General features: G+C 38.2%; 1 protein-coding gene across 1 annotated transcript in view; it reads right to left on the bottom strand.

Moving 5' to 3' along the window:
• The window catches only part of LOC132101456 (breast cancer anti-estrogen resistance protein 1-like), a 104,203-nt gene extending 82,159 nt beyond the window's left edge, over positions 1–22,044 (bottom strand). Inside the window, exon 1 of the mRNA XM_059506444.1 lies at positions 21,880–22,044. Coding sequence (XP_059362427.1) covers positions 21,880–21,891 — 12 coding nt within the window. The 5' untranslated portion in view covers positions 21,892–22,044. The remainder of the gene's footprint in view (positions 1–21,879) is intronic.
• Positions 22,045–22,050: the final 6 nt, after the last annotated feature.

Raw genomic sequence — 22,050 nt, forward strand, 5'->3', positions numbered from 1 at the left:
GCATTCCAGAAAATTCCCTTAACGAGCCCTGATCTGAGCACACAAACACGCGCAGTACAAAACACCACATACGCACACATACATTCGACACATACGCACGCATACACACTAACTGTATCTCAGATGCACACAAGATCAGTCTGTACAGCAGCCAGTCAGGATAAAGAAATGGTCCGTTTCCTGACCCATAACACAGAGTTGAGTGAGCATGCCCAGTGCAGGACCGCTGAGAGATGGCAAGATGATGATGATAAGAAAACTCACATCAACCCCTAACACTCCTCCTCCAGTCTGACCAGTACAAGAGTAAATCACAATTTTTAAAGGCATCATTAACGTCTAAGGAGATGGGTTTCAGGTAGTAATGAAACTTAATTTAAAACAATATACTCTAGGCAGTAGTCTTCTAAGGCAGCATCCTAACCATCACAGAAGCTCATAAGGGACTCTGTTAATGGTAAAGCATGTGCATCACACAAAAAGTGCTTTTCAAAGTGCATATGAAATTCTGCTAATGTTCAGTTGATTCAGAGTAATAACTGACTTTCATTAAACTCTTAAAGATACAATGAATAAGACCCAGAGGCTGCCATCTCCCCACAAAAAAATGTCTTGTTTCTACGACTATGAATTTGCTTGAGGCTGCCTAACTTACAATGTGACGCTATTATACTGTATTTACAGTGCTGGGCAAAAGTCTTAAGGATATTTATTAGGTGCTTCACAGCTTCATTTGTTTAAAGACATTATATTTTGTTTTGGTGTGACTGTAGGATATATCAATGTTAGATTTCTAAACATTCCATTTGCAAAGGTGCGAAAGCTCTTACCATCATCTGGGAATTTTGTATGGAGGTTGTTCCAAGCTTCTTTGAGAATTTGCCAAAGTTCTTCTATGGTTTCTTCATGTAATCCAAGACTGACTCAGTCATGGGGACATCAGATCTCTGTGTGGACTACCATCTATTGAAGGACTCACTGGATTATTACAATATTTGCAAAAGGAGCGTTTGGATACTCATACTTGATGTCTAAGTAGCAGCAAAATGACATAAATAAATAAAAATATATAAATAATCATCTTAAAAAGACTATTGCACAGTCCTATATACAGTGTTCAAATTGAAGTAGGGCTGGGGGGGGGTCACCTCACCTCCCACCCATGAGCATTAAGGGACCCCCCCCTCCCCCCCGCCCCCCCATCAACCAAAAATTTATTTTATACAACAGTTTAAAAGTTACAATTAAGAGTCTTATGTTTTAGACACCATATTGCCTATTTTTTGCTCTATTTCGCCAACAAAAATAGTCATTTTAAAGTACTTCTTTATATTTTTAAAAATCATTTAAAATATTAGTATTCAACGTTTACATTAAAATACCAAAACATTATTTATGCATTTGTAACTGCAGGTTAAAGCATTCATGTCTTCTCATAGGAAAAATGTATTGCTCAATGGTTGCTTTTCCTAAACTCAGGAGGGTTAGATGAGATTCTCATATACCTCTCATTTATCAACAGCATTTCAGATGTTTCTCCTAGAATTCCTTAGGAGAAATGGAAGTAGAAACAAATGAGACATGAGATATATTTGAGAAAATAAGAGTCAAAACAGAGAATGTGTTGGAAGAACCACAGAATATCTGTTTATTGTCTTGTTGCAGTCTCTATCAAGACTTCATTATATGCATATTTTATTGCTCAGTGGTTGCTCTTTCTAATCTCAGGAGATTTAGTTGTGATACTCATGTATTTCTCATTTTAGTCTCAACAGTGTCTCAGATGTTTCTCCAGAAAAACCTTGGGATAGATAAAAGAAGACACAACTGAAGCATGAAAGTTCTGTAAGAAAGGAATCAAAAATTACAATGGGAGAGAAACGTGTCTTGCTGTAATCTCTTTCAAGACTCCATTATAAAAATGTTTTACTGCTCAGAGGTTGCTGTTTTATTGCAATGGGGGTTTTCACCTTTAATGGTCAGGACAGTAGGAGTAGAGACAGGAAATAATTGGACAGGTGAGAATTGAACAGGAGCAGGAAAGTACCTTTAGCTGGGATTTGAACCCATGTTGTCTGAGGTGCAGTTGTGCTTCATATCGATGCATTGCCCACAAGGCTATGACAGAGGTCACTCTATGCTCAGGATACTAAGGGGTGATTCTCTTATATGGCTCATTAAGAAATCAGCTTTGTCTTAAGATGTCTTCATTTTTATTTTAGGAGAATTTTACTAATATTGTAAATACTAAAACTATCATTTAAATAGCATTAAACATTTCAGAATATCAAGGCTTACTAGTTTAAATGTTCGAATTTATCTTCAGTGTCCAGCATTGTATACAGCACATTTTCCAACCACACTAGAATATGACCAATACATTTTTTAACAAATGTAACACTAGTGTCTATGTGTTTTCTTTTTTGCTTTGTTTAGTATTACAATGTTGTCTTGTACAGACCATTTTTGGCTATAGTTTCTATAGGCTATAGTTTCCTCTGTTAAATCACTGTGCAATAAAACACTGTCTACATGAAACAACTTCAAATATAACAATGCATGTATTGTCTTTGACTGAAATGGTGTAGATAAATGACACAAGCTAACCAGAGGGGGAAAAATAAAATAAAAAGAGACCTCTTTACCATATTTACCCCTTTACCACATCTCTTTCCCCTAGACAGAAATGAGGTTACCTTAAGACTGAATGGAAACATTTGCTCAAGTCTCCTGCTTCTCAAGACAAAAACTCTAACACTCTCACAATGGCCTTCTTTAAAGCTTTAGAAGAAATCTCAACAACTTTACACACATTTCTCCTTAGCTAGAGACTCTGGATTTCTCACATTTGTCTCCTCAAAAGTTTAGAAGAGATCTCAACAACACCATACAATTGGCTCAGATTTTTCTCCGACACTAAAGACTCGAGAGCTCTCACATTTGTCTCCTAAATTTAAGAAGTGATCTCAATAAATTTACAAAGTGTGCACCAAGTCAAATGCCTCAATATGAGCTCAATCATTTCTTCAATATAATATGTATTAATAATCTAATTAGTCAATTAATAATCAAGATAAGCCATTTATGTGCCTTTCAGCAAAGAAAGCTCCAGGGTTACATTTTAGATCAGTTTTGATTAAGGCATCTGGTACATTACTATTTCCAACAACAAATGTTGTGCCTAAGTACATAAACAATGTCCTATAAAAAGGACTTTATTTAGTGTCTTTCATTTACTTCACTTGATGCACACTTTATAAAGTTGTTGATATCTCTACTAAAGCATTACAGGAGACAAATATGAGGCCCCCAGATTATTTAGCTAAAGGGAAAAATCTAAGCAGTGTGTGATGTTTAGATCTGTAATCTAAACTTTTGAGAAGACCAATGGAGAGATCCAGAGTCTCAAGCTAAGGAGAAAAATATTTGCACAGTGTGCGATGCTGTTGAGATCTTGTCTGAAACTTTGAATGAGACATATGTGAGACCACCAGAGTCTCTAGCTAAGGAGAAATATCTGAGCACAGTGTGTGACGCTGTTGAGACCTTGTTTGAAACTTTGAAAGAGACAAATATGAGACCACCATAGTCTTTGGAGTAGGACAAATATCTGCGCACAGTATGTGATTTCGTTGTGATCTCTTCTAAAGCTTTAACTGAGTCAGATATAAGACCATTAGAGTCTCTATCTAAGGAGAAATATCTGAGCACAATGTGTGATGTTGTTGAGATCTATTTTAAAGCTTTAAAGCAGAACATTGAGAGATTGTTAGACTTTTTGTCTCAGGAGACAAGTTTGAGAAGCAGGAGACTCGAGCAAAAATCTCAATTCAGTCTTAAAGGAACCTCATTTATGTCTAGAATAAATATTTGAGATGTTATAAATATCTCACTTTTGATTTTTCTTTCCTATGGTTTGCATTAAACAGTGTATATATGCATCTAAATGCCACTTCAGATGCAGCTTCTCTGTTTCCTCTGCATTGCATTTAGTAGATAATGATTTTATTTGTTTGGTAACAGCCCCAAATTTCTTATTAGTGTAATAGACTTTATTGAGTAAATGTAAGAATTTGACACACTTCTAGAAAAAATGGCTTTACAAAGGTAAAAATGCCTATAAAGGGTAAAAATCATTTTAAACTTGGACAATATTTGGACAATATTATTATTATTAAATATCATCTTTTTATCCCAGAAAAAAATATAGAGATTTTTTTTTTGTCATCATCGCACACCTAGGCTAGATATTTAATTCATCTTTGCTCAGTGATTTTGTACACCTAATTCACTGATCATCATAAAATAATCTTTCATCTTAGAAATAGTTTTTATCAACGATAACGAGGACAAGACAAGAAATATGCATAATCTAAAAAAATATATTTTATTTTATTTTTATTTAATTATTATTATTAATTTTTTTGTGAAAGGGGTTGGGGGGGGCTGGTTTATTTTGTTTATTTTATGCTGGGGACCTGCATTATTTCATCTCAGGGTAGGCCTTTTTTCCAGTGTTTGTGTTTGTTCTGCACTGCTGTTTTCTGCTTTGTCCACAGATGAGCAATGAACGACCTCTGAGCAGTAATCCAGTGGAGGAAGATTTCCCTGTGGACCCGGTCCCAGATAATCGAAGTTCTGCAAGACTGTCTAAGGTCTGTCTGATTCCCTCCTTGGGAACAGAAGATAAAATCCTGATAAGGAGCAATATGACTGGAGGAAGTTCTGTGAGCCAACCACAACACTAAGACCTAAAGCTCAGCTCAGCTCAGCTCATGATTGAAGTGGATAAATGAGAAAATGTAATCAATATGATATGATATCATGTGAAGGCTGTATGATCAGAGAAATGATCAAAATCATATCACATATATCAGAGTCAATTTATATGATGGTAATTGTATATAATGTATCACAAAATATTCTGAAAGTAAAAAAATTGTCCTGTATATGTATTAAAAAAATTAATTCCTATTTTTTGGAGAACAGAAGTTCTTGAATTGAGAATTCAGGTACTCTTCTTCCTCTGTTTCTGTATCTCATACATTTACTGCAGTTTCAGTCAAAGCCATGTAGTCTGCTGATACTCAGCCCTAGTGCACAAATAAAAAATATAGATGGAGGAAACAACTGATTCCCAAGATTTATTCTTGTTCTGTCACATAGTGTTTTTTCAAAACTTCTCTGCGGGTCTGGGTACCATCGAGAGACTATCAAGAGTGATGACAGGTTTGAAGCTCACAGACAACGATTCAGAGCCTCTTGCTGCATTCATCGCCAATAAATATTTACAATCCATTTATTTCATCACATACACACACATGACAGACTGTAAAATGGCCAGCTCAGTGAGCTGGAAGAGGAAACAGGAGACCAGAACAATACCTCTTCCCAGCTGGTGCCACCACCAGATCCATCAGTGTGTCAACAGCAAATGGATGTGTGTGTGTGTGTGTGTGTGTGTGTGTGTGTGTGTGTGTGTGTGTGTGTGTGTGTGTGTGTGCACATATGAGAGTCTTAGCACCTTCACTGACAAACACATCAGTCAGACGTAAAGCACATCCTCACACACTATCAATCTGCCATCAAACTGACATTAGAACACACACCGGTCTGTCAGCATACACAGTTCAAAGCCCGTATTCAGCTGGTGAGAGCAACCGCTCGCAAAAAAAAGAAGAGAAAAGGACTGGTCAGCTGTGCAAAACCTCTTCACAAGCATTTTTTCAACTAAGAATTCTAATAAATAAGATATTCACTAATAGACTCTGTGGTACAAACTCAGGCTCTGTATTTTAAGAAAATTTAACTCAATAGTTATTCAAGGCAATGTTAATTAAAGGGATAGTTCACCCAAAAATGAAAATTGTGTCATTAATTACTCACCCTCATGTTGTTCCAAACCCGCAAGAGCTTCATTCAACTTTGTAACACAAATTAAGAAGATTTTGATGAAATCAGAGAGCTTTCTGACCCTTCATAGATAGAAACACAACTACCACGTTCAATGCCAAGAAAGGTAGTACTGACATTGTTAAAATAGAACATGTGACAAGTTAGTGGTTCCACAATAATTTTATGAAGCTATAAAAATATATTTCTTTGCAAAGAAAACAAAAATAACAACTGTATTTAACAATTTCTTCTCTTCCCTGTTAGTCTTCAATACACATTCAGCTTTCTAGATCTTGAATGTGTAGTTGCGTTGTCTATGCAGAGTCAGACAGCTCTCAGATTTCATCAAAAAATATCTTAATTTGAGTTCTGAAAATAAACGCATATCTTACGGGTTTGGAATGACATGAGAGTGACTAATTAATAACAGAATTTTCATTTTTGCATGAACTCTCCATTTTAAATCCATCAAAAAAAGATACAAAGGGAGGTTTATGCTGTGAAAGTGTGTGGAATGTTAATTTCATTTTCACTCAATGCTGCTTTCCTTTTTGAGGGCAATCTGATAAGACATCCTACCGTGCACAAACAACACTGCTCTACTGGGCATCACATGTGAGCATACTGGCTGCTGTTTCTAATCAATTCCAAAGTACTATCTTCTGTATTGTGATCCTATAGGTACAAATAATATCAGAATGTCTGTGTCCTCATCCAGCAGCACTGAAAACCAAATGCTTGATCTTGTGTTATGATGCTTTAAGGCAGCATGGGAGAATAAACTAGGTGCTATAGACACGCAGCCATCAAAAGAAAACAATAACCAAAAACAGTCTGGCACATGACAAGTGTATAGTTATGAAAACAGGACTCAAGTAACTCTTCCTTTGCACTCAATGTTTTCTTAGCATGAGAATGTCTAGTTTAAAATAGCTCAAACATTTCAAGATCCCTGCATTCATGTTGCTAGCTGTTTTTGAATGCAAGAATTCAAACTGAGTGTAACTCTGCTGTTCTCTCTGTCTATCTCTGGACATCAACCAAGGCCTTAGTCAAGGCAAGCCTCTCTTTTTTTTCTACGCTCTGAGGAGGCTTTCAAAAATGCCCACAGCACACTTACTATAAACATCTTTCTGTAAATAAATATTTTCCAGATTATCCTCTTTTAACATGTTGCCTACTAGTACTAATGCTGCAGTTTTCATATTATCCTTTCCGACTATGACAGCTGCACAACTCATGCAATCTCTGTAAAAATACCATCATAGTAGTGAGTAACAAGATGCTTTGCACTACTCAAATGCAAAAAAAAAAATGGGATTGTGCTTTGGGAAGCTAATATGTGACACAGGAAACTATTCCATGACACAAAAGCTATCCTGAGTGCTGGGGTGAAGCCTGTGGCATTAGGAGTTCTTCTGGACGGTGCCTGTGTATATTAGCAGCACTGTGGCTGTTGACATGACAGCAGTCTAGCACAGGCTCACTTTGGCTTCTGGGAGTTTCCAAGCCCAGAGCTCCTGCACACAGTCTGGAAAAGAAAAGAAAGGAATTGGGGAAGAGAGAAAAAGTGAGAAAGAGAGGAGTGGAAGCTTGCATTCCAGTGTGACGGTCCAAAAGTCTGCAAAATAGCTTTCCAAAATTCAGGCACAGAACCTGCACACAACATTACATCAACATGGCATAAACATTTAATGGATACTGTTTTGCAGTAAAAATGTCAAAGAAATTATGCATAATAAAAACAACTGATGACTCAAAGATTGTTTATCCATTGAAAAGTGTGTGTAATGTAATACTGGAAAAACATTGGGAATCTTGGAACCTTTACAGGTGGTACAACCATCATATCAACAAAGTTTTGAGTCTCTTTTTCTCCCACAGCCCACAGCTTTTCTTTACTTCTTATTCCATGTATTTCTTCTTCACAATCCCTCCTTTTCACTTCATATTTCTCTTACTCATTCCATCTCCTAATGTCTTTCTGTATTTCTCATCTCATCCTCTATCTTTTACTCTCTATTTCTATCTAACCCATTCTTTTCCTCTTCATCTTTCTCAACCCCATCCCCCTCTTTTTTTCTCATAAGCTGGGGAACGGTCTGTGAATGAGCAGTAAATTGCTTGCCCTCCCAGTTCAAACCCAATTCACATGGCAGTTGAGCAGATTACCTACCCAGCCAACAGGGCAAAGGGGCACAGGACAAGAACAGAAGCTTTTCCTCAGACTCTGAACACAGTAGATTGGTTCATCTGTCCATCCCACATAGATTAAAATTAATCTCCTTAATGCATATCAATCGAACCAATTGAAGTTCAAAAGGTATGTTGTGCATAAATTTGGCTTTAAATGGGACCAATCATACAATAAACTTTCCAGATTTTCTGGTCCAATCCAGAGCAGGCCTCCAGGAACACTAGGAGTCCCTCAGCCATGTAGCCAAATTCAGAGACCAGAAAAAAAATCCAGGTAGGGGATGCAGATGGCAAACCTTTCATGTCACGAAGAACAAGGCCTTCTTTTACCAGTTTGCAATTGGCCACATTGGTTACTTTCATTTTTTGCCAAGTCTAGCAATGATCCATGAGCCACAGGGATGAACACAGGGCCTCCACCTGCTATGTAAATTAAGGACCTTGATAAACGCTGCCTCTATCTGAAACCCATCATTTACCTGCTCCACTGGGTAGCAAGATCTTCTGGCCACCTGTACTGACACACATCTATGAATTCAACAGAGCATAAACATCCTACTTATCACCAAAGACACCAATTCAGTGGGCTTAGTCAATACAATCGCAGACCTAAAAGACCATAATTTGAAAAACGACAACTGCACCAAACATCTCCCTTACTGTGGAACTGAATTCTTCCTTTTGAACCCAAGCCAGTCTCACATTAGCACACATGAGCAACTCTAGTAATAAAGATCCATTAGATGAAGTATAAAAGTTTGTAAGAACCTGTGAGAGAAGAACTAGATGGTGAGAATATGAATGTCCAGCAGGTCTATAAAAGCCAGCTGTGGTTCATTAATGGTAACTGATGAGTTTGCAGTGGATGGCTGGAAGCGTTCCGGAGATCATGCTGGGATTCTTATACAGACTTCTTAGTGTGCTACAGGAAGTACAGCATTCCTATAGCACATAAACTTTGTAATAGCTACTCCCTCCTGAGACTAACATGCTAACACACACACATTCACACAAGGACCTTATAAAGGAAGAAAAACATCAGCACATATAAACAGCTCGTACATCAAGAAATGGATGCCTACAGAAGCCCATTTCCATCTCAGAGTAAAAAGCAAAGCAGATAATTGTCAGGTAAAAATAAAATAGAAGAAGAGAAGAGCATTTTACAATTGCAATAAAATCACAGTTAGAATTAAAGTAAAGCAAAGTAATAATACAGCTGTGAGATGAAGTCACAATGCAAAATAGTGTTTCATGTTGAGATATATCGCAATAATGAGAAACAAAATAACATTGTGAGATATAAATTGAAAAGTGAAAAATATAAAGATGCCCTTCAATTAGGCTGCATGATTATGACAAAAATCATAATTGTCGATTATTCCATTAAAATTATAATTCCGATTATTAATTACAATTATCACAATTTACATTGAATGATGTTTATACCATTGTTTGACGCAACTGCATGCCGTAGATTTATATGAAAATAAACAAGCTGAAAACAGTATAACTGAAAAAAACTTTTAGTGCTTTTCTATAGCATAAAGAATCAAATGTCAACTATATATCAGATTGGTTTCTTCTTTATATTATAAAAAAGTAAAAATATGAATGGTATTATAATGTTATACTAAAATAAAAATAATGGGGAAAAACTAAACATTGCAAGATATAATCTGACAATTTAAGACATAAAGATGCAAAAAAAGTTAAATCTGCAATATAGTCGCAAATGTGATAAATGAGAGGGGTACAGAGACAAAAGCAGGTACAGTCTTGTTTAATAAGAAAATAAGGATGCGCCGCACAGCTGATAAACAGAACTAAGGATTCACAAAGTAATACAGGGTCTTTGACCACTTCTTCAAAGGGGTAACTCAGGATTACAGCCGGAGGTCCGAGCGACTCTTTGAACGGGGAGACCAGGAGCACAGGTGAGAAGCGCAGTTCTCTGCAACCCTCTACGAAAACCGCTGGGTACAGCACAGAGGAGGTAAACACAACTGCTATACTGAGGCTCTATAAGAAACACTGAATAAGACAGAGCTGGACTACACTAGACAGGACAAGACAAGACTACAATGAAGAAACGGTTAGGCCATCCTTAAAAATATTTTGGTTTGCAGTAACAGTAATTTTTTTTAAAAAAAGGGTCGGTAGGTCGGTCTATATTTTTTTTTTTTCAAGTTTCAATGTACGTCGGTATGAATTTAAACAAATTAGCATATCGTGACGTCACTGACTGGGTCTTCAACCTGTGCCTTCGGGCGCATCATTGCAAACCTCATTTTGATGCAGGCTATATAGACCACAAACAAATTTCAATCTTTGTCAAAAACATGTTTATTGCATGAATTTCAGGTGAGAAAAAAATGAGGTACTGTTTTACTTGCATCCACCGCTACGTATCAATGCAACCTACAAATGAGAAAACATTTACTTTGCTTTCTTGGGTTGTCACTTTTGTGAAAAAAAATCCTGTTTGATTTGAGTGACGAGTGTTCATTGAATCGATTGTAAAATCGATTTTGCATGTCTAAAGTTTTATACGGCAAATAACACCAAATATAGGTAAATCCACGGACAACAGGCAGGAGGAATGTAAAGATTCAATATATTGGTAAAGACCAATATTTCTGATGATTTATTGGCGTGAAGTTACGTGCAAAATGACAAACAGGAGCGCAACATTTTCGAAAAACAATAAGCAGAGTGGACTGCCATAATGCAAAACATTTACTGCAGGCTTCAAACATGGCTGTGTTTACGATTAAATTTCAACAACAACAAAAAAAATCGCATAGGCGATTTTCTAAGGCTGTCAAAAAAATTTTCCGAATATTCTTCGAATTTAAAATAAAAATCCACATTCGAATGCGCATTCGAATTTTAGGTGTGCATTAAGGAAGCTGCCCTATGAGCCCCGGTATGTGTTCCATTCCATCTCGCCGCGCGCACAGCTGTGTCTACACAACTTTCAAAGGCGGACGAGCTCGACACGCAGTATCTGCTTTCTCATCTTTCACCTCGTGTACGCGCACGAGATGCGATGACAATATGTGTCATTGCATTATAAGGTTATGTTAGCCTATCCAGTTGAAGCCACTTAAAAAAAAAGAACATCAATGTGGAGAAGATCTTGTTTACATCAAAACTGAAACCAAGCCGTTCACACAGAATGAATATTTCGCGCATTTTCTAGAGGGACACCGTTGGACTCGCGTCTCGCACAAGAGAGCCGCATGTTTAGAAAGACATGTAAAATTTATGTATTAATTTAATTTTCTAAAAATATCTTGAGACTTTATGTTGGGTTTTTGTTCCCCATCCCACTGCATCTCATGTTTTTAAATGAAAAAATGTATCCTGTGTGACTGGTTTTCCGCCCTTTTTATTTATTTAACAATGCATGCATACATGATGCTGTTTTGTTTATAGTTCTTTAAGCAACTTAATTAATAATAATTGGTTCATAAACATTTTTAAATGTATTCTAATGCTTTGAATAAACATGCAGTAATATTTTGCTTGATGCGCTATCTTGAGCCTCAGAAGAGAAGCAAAAAGCTTTTCTTCACCCTAACTGAAATTATGCATTTAAAATTCGAACACAATTTGAATTTTGATCATATTTAAGTAAAAAATTAGAATTGAGTTTTTCAGCTATTTTGACAGCCCTAGGCGATTCAAGCCCGAAACTGTATGAGACTGAATACCGATTGAATTCACATTTCTGTTGTAAAAAGAGAAACATTGTGCAGAAGTATTATTTGCTGTTATGCGTGTTTGTCCGAAGCTGCAGTTGCTGTGTGACGCCTGTAAAAAAAAAAAAAAAAAAATCCTGGACGCGCTCCGAGAAAAGTCGTTAAAATCATTTTCAATCGTTTTCTAAACTTGTGTTGGTTGATTCGTGCTTGATTCGTGCAATAGATTTTCGAGCATAAAGTGACAGTCGACATGGTCACGGTTTTAGACTAGAGAGTAGAGGGGATGGGAAAAGATCTGGGCACAGTTTTTACAGAACTTCGTGCCAAGTTAAAGCAGTGTCGAGCTGTTTTAATGAATTTTTTTAGATGTATTATGGTGCCCGAACCCGTATGACTTTGAACAGTGACCGCGAACATTTAGTTTACTGCAGCCGCAGCCATCATTACCAAGCGCGAACCGTTGACTCTGACAGTGAGTGAGAGTATGAGACGAAGCGAACGCATAGGCCACAGTGTGACATCCGTGTAAACACAGATGACGTCAAGGGTTTTTTTTTTTATTAAAGAAGATAGCCTTCATTTGTATGTAGGCCAAGGCAATTTATATATTTACAATACTTACTTAAATATCATTAATAGTATTTTATTGCATTTGTATTAGTTGTTTGAAGAGTAAAAAAAAAAATTGGTCGGTCTTAACGCAAATTTACAATCACCAAGTCGGTCGGACTAAAAGCAAAAAAAAATAATAATAATTGAGTCGGTGCTAAATTGACAGGGTCGGTCGGGTTACGGCAAACAAGAATATTTTTAAGGATGGCCTTACACTCAGCTCCGTGCATCTAGTTTAAACAATAATCCGACAACACAGACACAAAAAGAGAGCTAGATATAGCAAAGGCAAAGGAGACAGATAGAGAACAGGTGTGATGATGAGAGAATGGAATTCAGCTGACGGTAATGAGGGGTAAGAGTGAGAGTAGGACAAAAACAACCAGCAGAGGGAGGTAAGGGATGAAAAAAGAAGGAAAAAGCCAGGATCATGACAGCAAATACTTTTTATACTCTGAGACAGAAACAGATTTCCACAGATGCCGGATTGTTGATCATAAACATGGAAACATACATTGTCTTTCAAGTGAGAGAGTGAATATTCTAAGTATGCTGTGTTTGACAATGTATGCTATTAAGGAACTAATCTTCAAACAGTGGCACAAAAGCAAGAGCCCAACTGTCGCTGGCCCCTCTACGAAACCCGCAAATTCCTACGAGTGATCGAAAGCCAATCTTCAAAATCAATTTTCTTTCACATCAAGCTTCTTTGTTGCCTACAAATGACTTTTTCTTTTACCGCAAAGCTGCAGTAATAACGTGCAACATCCCTTTATTATCCTTCTGCAAGCGCAGCTCACTGACATCGACTTTAAAAAGGCAACAAGCTGCTTAAAGGTCGCCCCTCTAGTGGAAAAATGGGAGATGCATTGGGTTAGAGCATTCTGCAGCTGATGCAACTTTAATCCGCTGCACTGCATTGATAAGGAAGAGGGACAATGTTCTCCAGAAAGGTCACATTACAGCAGCTGTGTGAAATGGAGTCACCCACTTCAAAACTGTCTCTCGTTCTGTCTCACTCTTCCCCATCACCTCTTCTCTCTCTCACCTTTCGGTCTTGTGCTTTCTCTCCCTAAATCCCCAGTCACACCTCACAAGTTCCCATCAATGAAAAGGTCAACAGGAGCAGGAACACATCTGCGGCAACTTCCAATGAGATGCTTCCTCAAGGAGGACCACAGTAAGGTGATGGTGGAGGTCAAGTCAAATCAAAGAGGGCACCCCTAATCTATTCCAGCACCAGAGTGAAATAAATTACATTAATTATGCATTATGCTTGCTGTTTATCCGAGAAACCCTGATTATAATAGCTTCAAGAGTTTTAGCATAGACCGTACATTTATTTGCATGCCACTAAATGACCCTGGATTGTCCCAGAGGTCGGATACTGAAACCTGGAATTTATTAATACGTTGCGAAGTTGATTAATCTGCCTGATCCATCAATTACGAAATTGAATTCCAGCATTCCAACATATACATCCCAAACATTGTTGCTTTAATTTAAGTATGCAACATACAGTGCAGCATTAACCTTCATGTGGATTAGCAGGATGTCAACTAAAGATTACAGCCTCTTCATGCTGCTGCAGTGCGGCTTAGGCACATCAAATAAGAGGCACACACTCACTCAAGCACACTCTCATTAGCATTAAGAGTTATGTTATGATATGCATACACAATATGATATTTCACGTACACACTCATATGGACACACAGCTGAGAGGATGTTACTGAGGTGCTCTACACTCACACGTCCTTAATGAGCATCCAGAGAGAGAGGTTCATTAAAACACAGGTGGATGCTGATGATGCCATGCTCATGCCCTGTGGAGAGGCTCATAAGGACATATTTCAGAAAACAAATTTTAATAGCTTTAGTTTTAAAGCTGAAATTAAATATAATACTAGATGAAACATTTTTAAATGCTGGTGTGGCAGCCAACTGAAATAATAAAGATCAGCAGACACATTAAAAACCTAATAAAAATTACAAAAGCCCATTACACAATTACTAAAATGCATACAAAATGTAAATAAAATGTCAATCTAAATATTAATAAATGCTAAGACAGTATATGAATAGTACTAAAAAATCACACTGGACAGGACAAATAACAACTCTGTTGATTCTTCTCAACAGTTGGGAAAGAGGACTTTTCAAGCATGTCAGACATTGTGAAGGGGACGGTGGGCCCAGAATAAACAAATTGATTGTCTTCTATCTGTAGTCCACATACAGCATCTTCTGTAATCTTCATCTTGTCTTTATCTTCCTGCTCTATCTAAAAAAAATATATGCAATTTGTCTCCCTTTGTGCTTACTATTAGCCTATCTTTTGCCTCTTATGGCCTTTCCTCTTCTTCTCTCTGTGTCCTTCATTGCAACCCTGCTTGTGTTGCCATCATGTCTTTCTCTTTTCAACTTTCATATAATTTTCTGGTTCTCTAGAGGCTGTTACACTTGACTCTTCCAGTTCTAGTCTCATTTGTGTCTCTTTTTCATCCATCCCCCTCTCTCCTGGCTCCTGCTCTTCATCTGACCCTTTCACTTCATCACTCGTCACTGCCAAGCTACTCTGCAATTCAGAGGGCGATCAATCTGCAGACTGCCTGGATCTAGCTGAGCTTATCTGGACTGGGCTGGGCACATCTGAGTTGAACTGGATTGGCTTTAGCTAAAACTGGACTTCACTGGGCTGGCCTTAGCTGAAATAAACTGGACCTGTTTAGCTAAAATGCTGAAATAAACTGTACTGGGTTGGGTTTAGCTGAGTTGTTAACTGTAATGGTCTCATATTTTCTAGACTGAAAACTAGGTACACTATAGTGGACCTAACTGAGTTTAGCAAAACTAGAGTGGACTGGGTAAATCTCAGCTGAGATAGACTGAATTGGCTTTAGCTAATCTGGACATGCTAAACTGGACCTGACTGGGTTTACCTAAACTTGACAAGACTTGACAGGTCGTATCTGAGTACTGCTGGACTGGCCTTATATACTCTAAACCTTGCATGATGAATTTGACATAGCTGCGTTTAGCTAAACTGGACTGATCTAGGCCCGGTTGTTGAGTACAACTGGATTGGCTTGAACAAATCTGAACTGAACTGGGCACAGTAAACTGGACCTAACTAGGTTTAGCTAAACTGGACTGGACCAGACTGGGTTTAGCTGCATACAGCTGGACAAGCCTTAGCCAATATGGACTGAACTAGAAATCTGGTCTGAGCTTATCCAAGTTAAAATGAATGGGTGTAGCTAAACTGGACTGGACTGAGCTGGATTTAGCTGAGATAAACTGGACTGGGCATACTAAACTGGACAACACTGGAAATAGCAAGGCTATGTGGATTGATTTTAGCTGAATTGGTCTGGTCTTAACAGATGTCTCTGTCAGGTTCACTTGTAGAGTACAGTTCCCTCCCCCATCCAATCATGCACATACAGTCTAATCTCAGACCGACCGGTGTGATTGATGGTGCTCCATTAATATGACCATGGCACACATCAGCCAGCAGATTTACGATGGTGGCGACGGGACGATTTGGCACAAGCAGTGGCAAAAACAGACACAGGCACACAACTACACTTGCTTGTTTCTCTATCTCCCTTTCACTCTCACAGCTGCACTATAATGAGGATCCACATCAGGATCCAGCGTCCACCAAGCTGCAAACGAATTTGTGCAAAACACCATCTCTCTCTTTGTCTACCAACACAATCACTCAAAACAAAACATAAACATGAGGCATGCAAATTTTGCACATACACAAACAACATAATCTCCAGCCACAGACATATACCCATTTTCCCTCTATCCTCCCCCTTCTAATGCTGACGAAATAGATTTACAGGGCAGTGGAACAATAGAGCGGGTTACACTGAGTTCAAATCATCATATGGTGAAAAAGCCCTGTGTTTCATTAGCGACTCAGCACAGCCAAGCCACGTCGACACACATATATGACTTAAACAGCAGCATAAACAGAACTCTAGAGAGGGCCGTGCATTCATAAGAGTCAGTCCTGCCAGTCTGAAACACAGAAAACAAGATGCTACACTTTAAACACCCTGGGGTCAAGAGGAAGAGGTGTTTACCGTGACTGTTTTAGGTCCCATGAGGACCAGCATGTGTCCTCCCAACCAGCTGAGAGCGGTCGTCTGCAGGACAGTCAACACCAGGGTGAGTAAAATGACACCGGCTTTTGAAATCATAAGGGGCCTACTTGGATTTCACACTTGAGTATGTCCCCCACTGCTGCAAATATAACTGCAAAAAGCTTTGCAACACAAAAGCAAGTGTGCACGCACACACAGTGACTGTTAAAAGCAAGGAAACTTAAATTAAAAGCAAAAAGAAGCCTTTAGAACCTTTAGAGTGACAAAAGATGAAGTACAGAGAAAAACAGATGAATAAGAAAAAAGGGTAAAAAGCATTTGGCAAGTAAAAGGAGGCTGGAAATATGGCAAGCTATATTCAAAAAAAAGAAAACCAGTCAGAGAGTCTGTGTTTGCCATTCTGAAGACTTGCACACTATCACTGCACACAAAACCACAAATTCCATACACTGTATTATTTTCCTACACTATATCAGATGGACGTTCACTTGCTAAAATTTCAGTGATATTCCTGAATTGTAATTGAAATTAAACTGAGGTAGCAAATCTAATGAAAAATGCAATTCAAATTTAAATGCAAGGAAGTACAATGAAAGTTAGTAGAGCCGATATATCATTTTGAGCATGTCACAGATATCTGCGAATATCCCCAGATATGCCACCGATATGAATTTTGCTTTACAGAACATAAAACGCAGATAAAATGCTTGTAAATGGTGTAATTCCGTAGTTTGTCCAGGAAAGCCTGCTCCATTGTTTGCTACTGGCGACCTGGATGAAACGCTTTACAGCTTAAGTGTATGGAATACTATTGAAATTTTGAACGGCCATATCGCCATAACAGTCTGGCGGATCTGCACCAAATTTGGGAGATCCCTTCAACTCGAGGAACCCTCTCGAATGCCAAAACGACTGAATGTCTCGAGTCCCCCTTTTGAATGAGACCACCCCTGCGTTGATAGCCCCTGGGGTCCAGGAGTTAAGGACTGTTAAATTCAAGGTCAGGTGCCAACTAATCTGTCGATCCCATGGGACTACGATGTGTGGAAGGTGGCCTTCGAGAGGGCTCCTCGAGCTGAAGGGATCCCCCAAATTTGGTGCAGATCCGCCAGACTGTTATGGCGATATGGCCGTTCAAAATTTATCCCCCTGAATTTGGTGGGGGATATCGGCCTTTTATTACCCTATAATATCAGTATCGGTATCAGCCCTTCCAAAAAACATATCGGTCAGGCTCTAAAAATTTGTTTTAAAAATTCTAAGAAATCCATATTACCATAATTTATGTAAATGTAAACCAATAATACCTTAATAATGACAGACAGATAAACAGATAGACAGACAGATAGATAAATTAGATTCAAGTCAATTCAGTTGAATTCTGAATTTAGTTCAGTGCTCAGATAAACACAATGAAGTTCAGCTGAAGCTGTGATCAATAAAGTTCAGCTGAAGAATGTGAGGGCTAGGGATGCACAGGTTGACCAGTTTTTGGTCTTTTTCTGGCTGATTTTTCCAGAAGTGCGCCCGCGTGCACAGACTACGTTGTAATTATTCACTATCATGTCAATTGTGTGGAAGTATTTCGAAATCTGTGCGCAGGACACGGGCAGTTACTGTGCAGATACTGCCGTTCATTTCAGATGGCTACAGTTATTGTTTTCAATAGCCAAAAGCCAGTTTGGCCTATTAAATACCAAATAAACATCTTGTTTATGCACACTTTTCTTCTTTCTTGTTTGTTGCTTAAAGATAAAAAAAATTGGATATCGGTATCGGAATCGGCCAGTTTGCTTGTAAAAAATCGTTATCGGAATCGGCCATGAAAAATCATGATCGTGCATCCCTAGTGAGCGCTGTCCAAAGTAATTCAATTGCCATGCTTTACATACAACTCTCCATACTACAGAAAACACACAACCTATAACACAACACCAATTTTTCCTTCATTTGTATTCTTATGCAAAATATGTGTGTTAACGTACCAAGACATAAACGAGAACGAGGAATATTCACACATATACCCATATACTGCATATTAATGGGAATGGTATTTAAATCAGATGAATATAAAGAGCTGTTTGTCAAAAGACTCATGAGGTGACATAAACATTAATATTTACACTCATATTCATCATATATTCAGCTGCTTCTAGCATTCCTATTCTTCTCTTGAACTGACAAGCAATAAACTAATGAGCGTGTCAGCTGGTCTCTGGATTAAGATTTGTCCGGTGTAAGAGAGTGTGTATCTGAGCAAAAAATGGCCGTCCTTAATCACTAAAAACGGATAAAGATGCCTGCCAGGAGAGGCAAAGCAGGGGCCGCTGATGTGTGACTGCATGAAGGAAAGAATGTCTATGAGATGAGACACTTACAATGCAGGGACAAGCATGAATAATGTGATTTCAGAGAGGAATTCATAGACGTATTCACAACCACGTGTCACAATTCGTCTTTGGAGTTGTGCTTGTTCATGCATGGCATGTGTAGCATTATACGCTGTTTACTATGAGTTACGCTGCCAATGAAACTCATGTGGAAGGCTGGTGGCCTCTAGTTGCCAGGGCAACGCATACAAATAGCAAAAGGTCCTCATTGGTTGATTGAAATGCGACAGCTCACCTAAGCCAACATTATTAATATGTATGTGGAATATCATCTATGACAAGCACCAAATGTCAGGCATCTGAGAGTGATCTAGCAAGCTCGTTCCCTGTTGGCGTCACATTTAACCTCTCGCTGCAAAACTCAGAGGGACGATGGGGGGAATAAGTGCACGCTCTCTGGGAGCCGTCCAGTGGATGGGATAAAGATCTAAAGCCGAGGCAAATGACGCTAGCAGCCGAACATTAATACCCATCAATTTGTATGAAGCAGAGCATGTGTAGAACTCAAACTTATGAATTTATGTATTAAAGGAAGTATGCGTGTATCCATACACGCTTGCAGAATTCAAGTGAAAATGTACTGAGATATGCATGTCTGGACACATGTTGGTAAAGCGTTAGTGGAGCAGTGTTATTGTTAACCAAAACTAAAACAGAAAATGTTATAAATCATATTTGTATACTGAAATGAATCTAAAATAAAATAAAATATAAATATTACTTAAATGTTAAATTACAAATGTTCAAACAAGTTGGGATTAAAACTCAGACTTAATAAATAAGCCAATGTGGGCTGCAACCCTGACACTCCTGCAGGTTTCCTACTGATGCAAACAGGCTGCAAACACTAGATTAAAATGCTTTAGTCATTACACTTGTTTGTTTTTCACTTCTCTGTGACATCTGTTGGTCTCAGGTAAACTGAATCACACCAGTTGCTAAGGAAAACGAGGCACGAGACAAGCAAACCATATTCTCATCTTTGTGGTAGAACAGCTGCTGCGATCAAGCTCGAACACCTTGGGCATAAACAGCAATCTGGCTTCTGTTTGTTGAAAATGGCATGGGACATCGAACTCAAGCGATGCTGAATCTAAACATACTCTATTCTTTTTAAAAGGCACTGAGCATTATCTTTACGATTTAAACTGAACAATGTGCAGACCTCTGAGGTGGCTTTCCGAGACCATTTCCTCACTCAGAAGTGATTTTATTATTTATTCATAACATCATCAAGAGGCCAGTTCTCCTAAAAACAGCAGTGGGAAAATATATAGGTAAGCTGCCAAGCCATGCAAATTAACCCACTCCTCCCACAGGGATCCACAATGATGTTTTGCAGAGCTGAGCATACTCCACAGCCCCGTATTAGTAATCCACTGACTTATTCCACTTAACTTCAGCCAGCGAGGGCAAACATTAAATTGTGTTGCAGCATGTCGAAATGAGATGCCAAAAGCAGCAGGGAGGCAGAACACAGGTCCGACTGGTCGAGACTCGATGGAGAGCTCTGAACTGAGGCTCTTTTGGAAGAAACTGTTCCATAGAGCAAGAACAGATTTTGCCTCAGGGTCAAACATGTTTACTTGTGGATATACACAGTATTATCAATTCTTATTTACAGTACCATTTTAACACAAGTAACAAATAAATCTGATTTGTGACCGAAATTGTCAATATGGACCCACTTTGCGCATCCATCAAAACAAATCCATTGCTATCGATGTTTAGGAAACGCTGCAATAGAAATGTACTTTCAAAGGGCTTTTGCTCTATGAGGCCATTGCACACTGTCATAGAAAACATGACCAAATATTTTTTTTTTTATCTCACATTTGGTTAACTGATTTACCAATAAATAAATAAATCCACTAAAAACTGCCATAAGCTAAAACGCTAAAGGTGAGAGCTCATAAGTTTCTTCACATATGTGACCCTGGACCACAAAACCAGTCATAATTAATGGTCAGTTTTTTTAAATGGAGATTTATACATCATCTGAAAGCTGAACCAAGTTTTCCATTGATGCAAGGTTAATTAGGATAGGACTATAGTTGGCCGAGATACAACTATTTGAAAATCTGGAATCTGAGGGTGCAAAAAAAATTACATTTAGAAAAAAAAGAAAAATGTCTTTTAAAGTTGTCCAAATCAAGTCCTTCCATAGTAATGCATATTACTGATCAAAAGTTTTAATTCATTTAATTCAATTAAGATAAGTTTTGATTCATTTACTATAGGAAATTTACTGAATATCTTAATGGAACATGATCTGTAGGCTACTTATCCTATTGATTTTTGGCATTAATTTTTTTCCCCATACAATGTATTGTCGGCTATTGCTACAAATATTCCCGTGGCCCAGGGTCACATATGGGTCAATGGTAATTCACACGCACTGTATAGAACTTTATATAAAAAATAAAATAAAAAAATTAAAAAAAACCGGGGGGAAATGTTTTTTTTTTAATGTAAACTAAAATACCTAAAGCCAAAAAACCGAAATATTTAGTATGGAAACCCGTCAGGAGGAAATTCTGCATTCTTTTATTTTTTGTACTTCAGCGCATGAATTCCGAGGTTGTGTGTCAAAACCTTGTGCGCTGCCGATATTGAACGTATTTTTGGGAATCACGCCAGTGAGCACCATTTCGGACATCCTCGGAACGCGCCTATGACGCCCAAAATTCTGTCTAGCAAAACAGCTCACTAGGTTTTGACACACAACTCGTGTATTATCCACAAATTCCGTTCCACTACCGTCCTGAACAGCTACTTTATAGCAAACGACCACAGTGTGCATCTCTACAGCAATACCGAGAGCAAACTGCCTTTTCTTTCAGACCAACATCTGGGCGTCCAGTAGGCTACAACGCATACAGGTTCCTATCAAGCAGTTCAGTAACTTTTCCACATCGAGATGAATCAGATCAGAGGTTAAATTGAAGAACTTACCGGTACAGACATCTTGAGCTCCTTCTCTCAATCCACTACAAAGCTGATGCTGATTTTAACGGACCAGTTTCTTCCCCTCTAACGTTTATTCAGCAGAAAACATCAATTTGTGTTGTTAGGCTTCTCTCGGAGTCCTTCTATTCCATGTTGTCTGTAGTAAGGGTGTAATCC

Source organism: Carassius carassius, chromosome 23 (assembly GCF_963082965.1).
Source record: "Carassius carassius chromosome 23, fCarCar2.1, whole genome shotgun sequence".
Classification (NCBI taxonomy): Eukaryota; Metazoa; Chordata; class Actinopteri; order Cypriniformes; family Cyprinidae; genus Carassius; species Carassius carassius.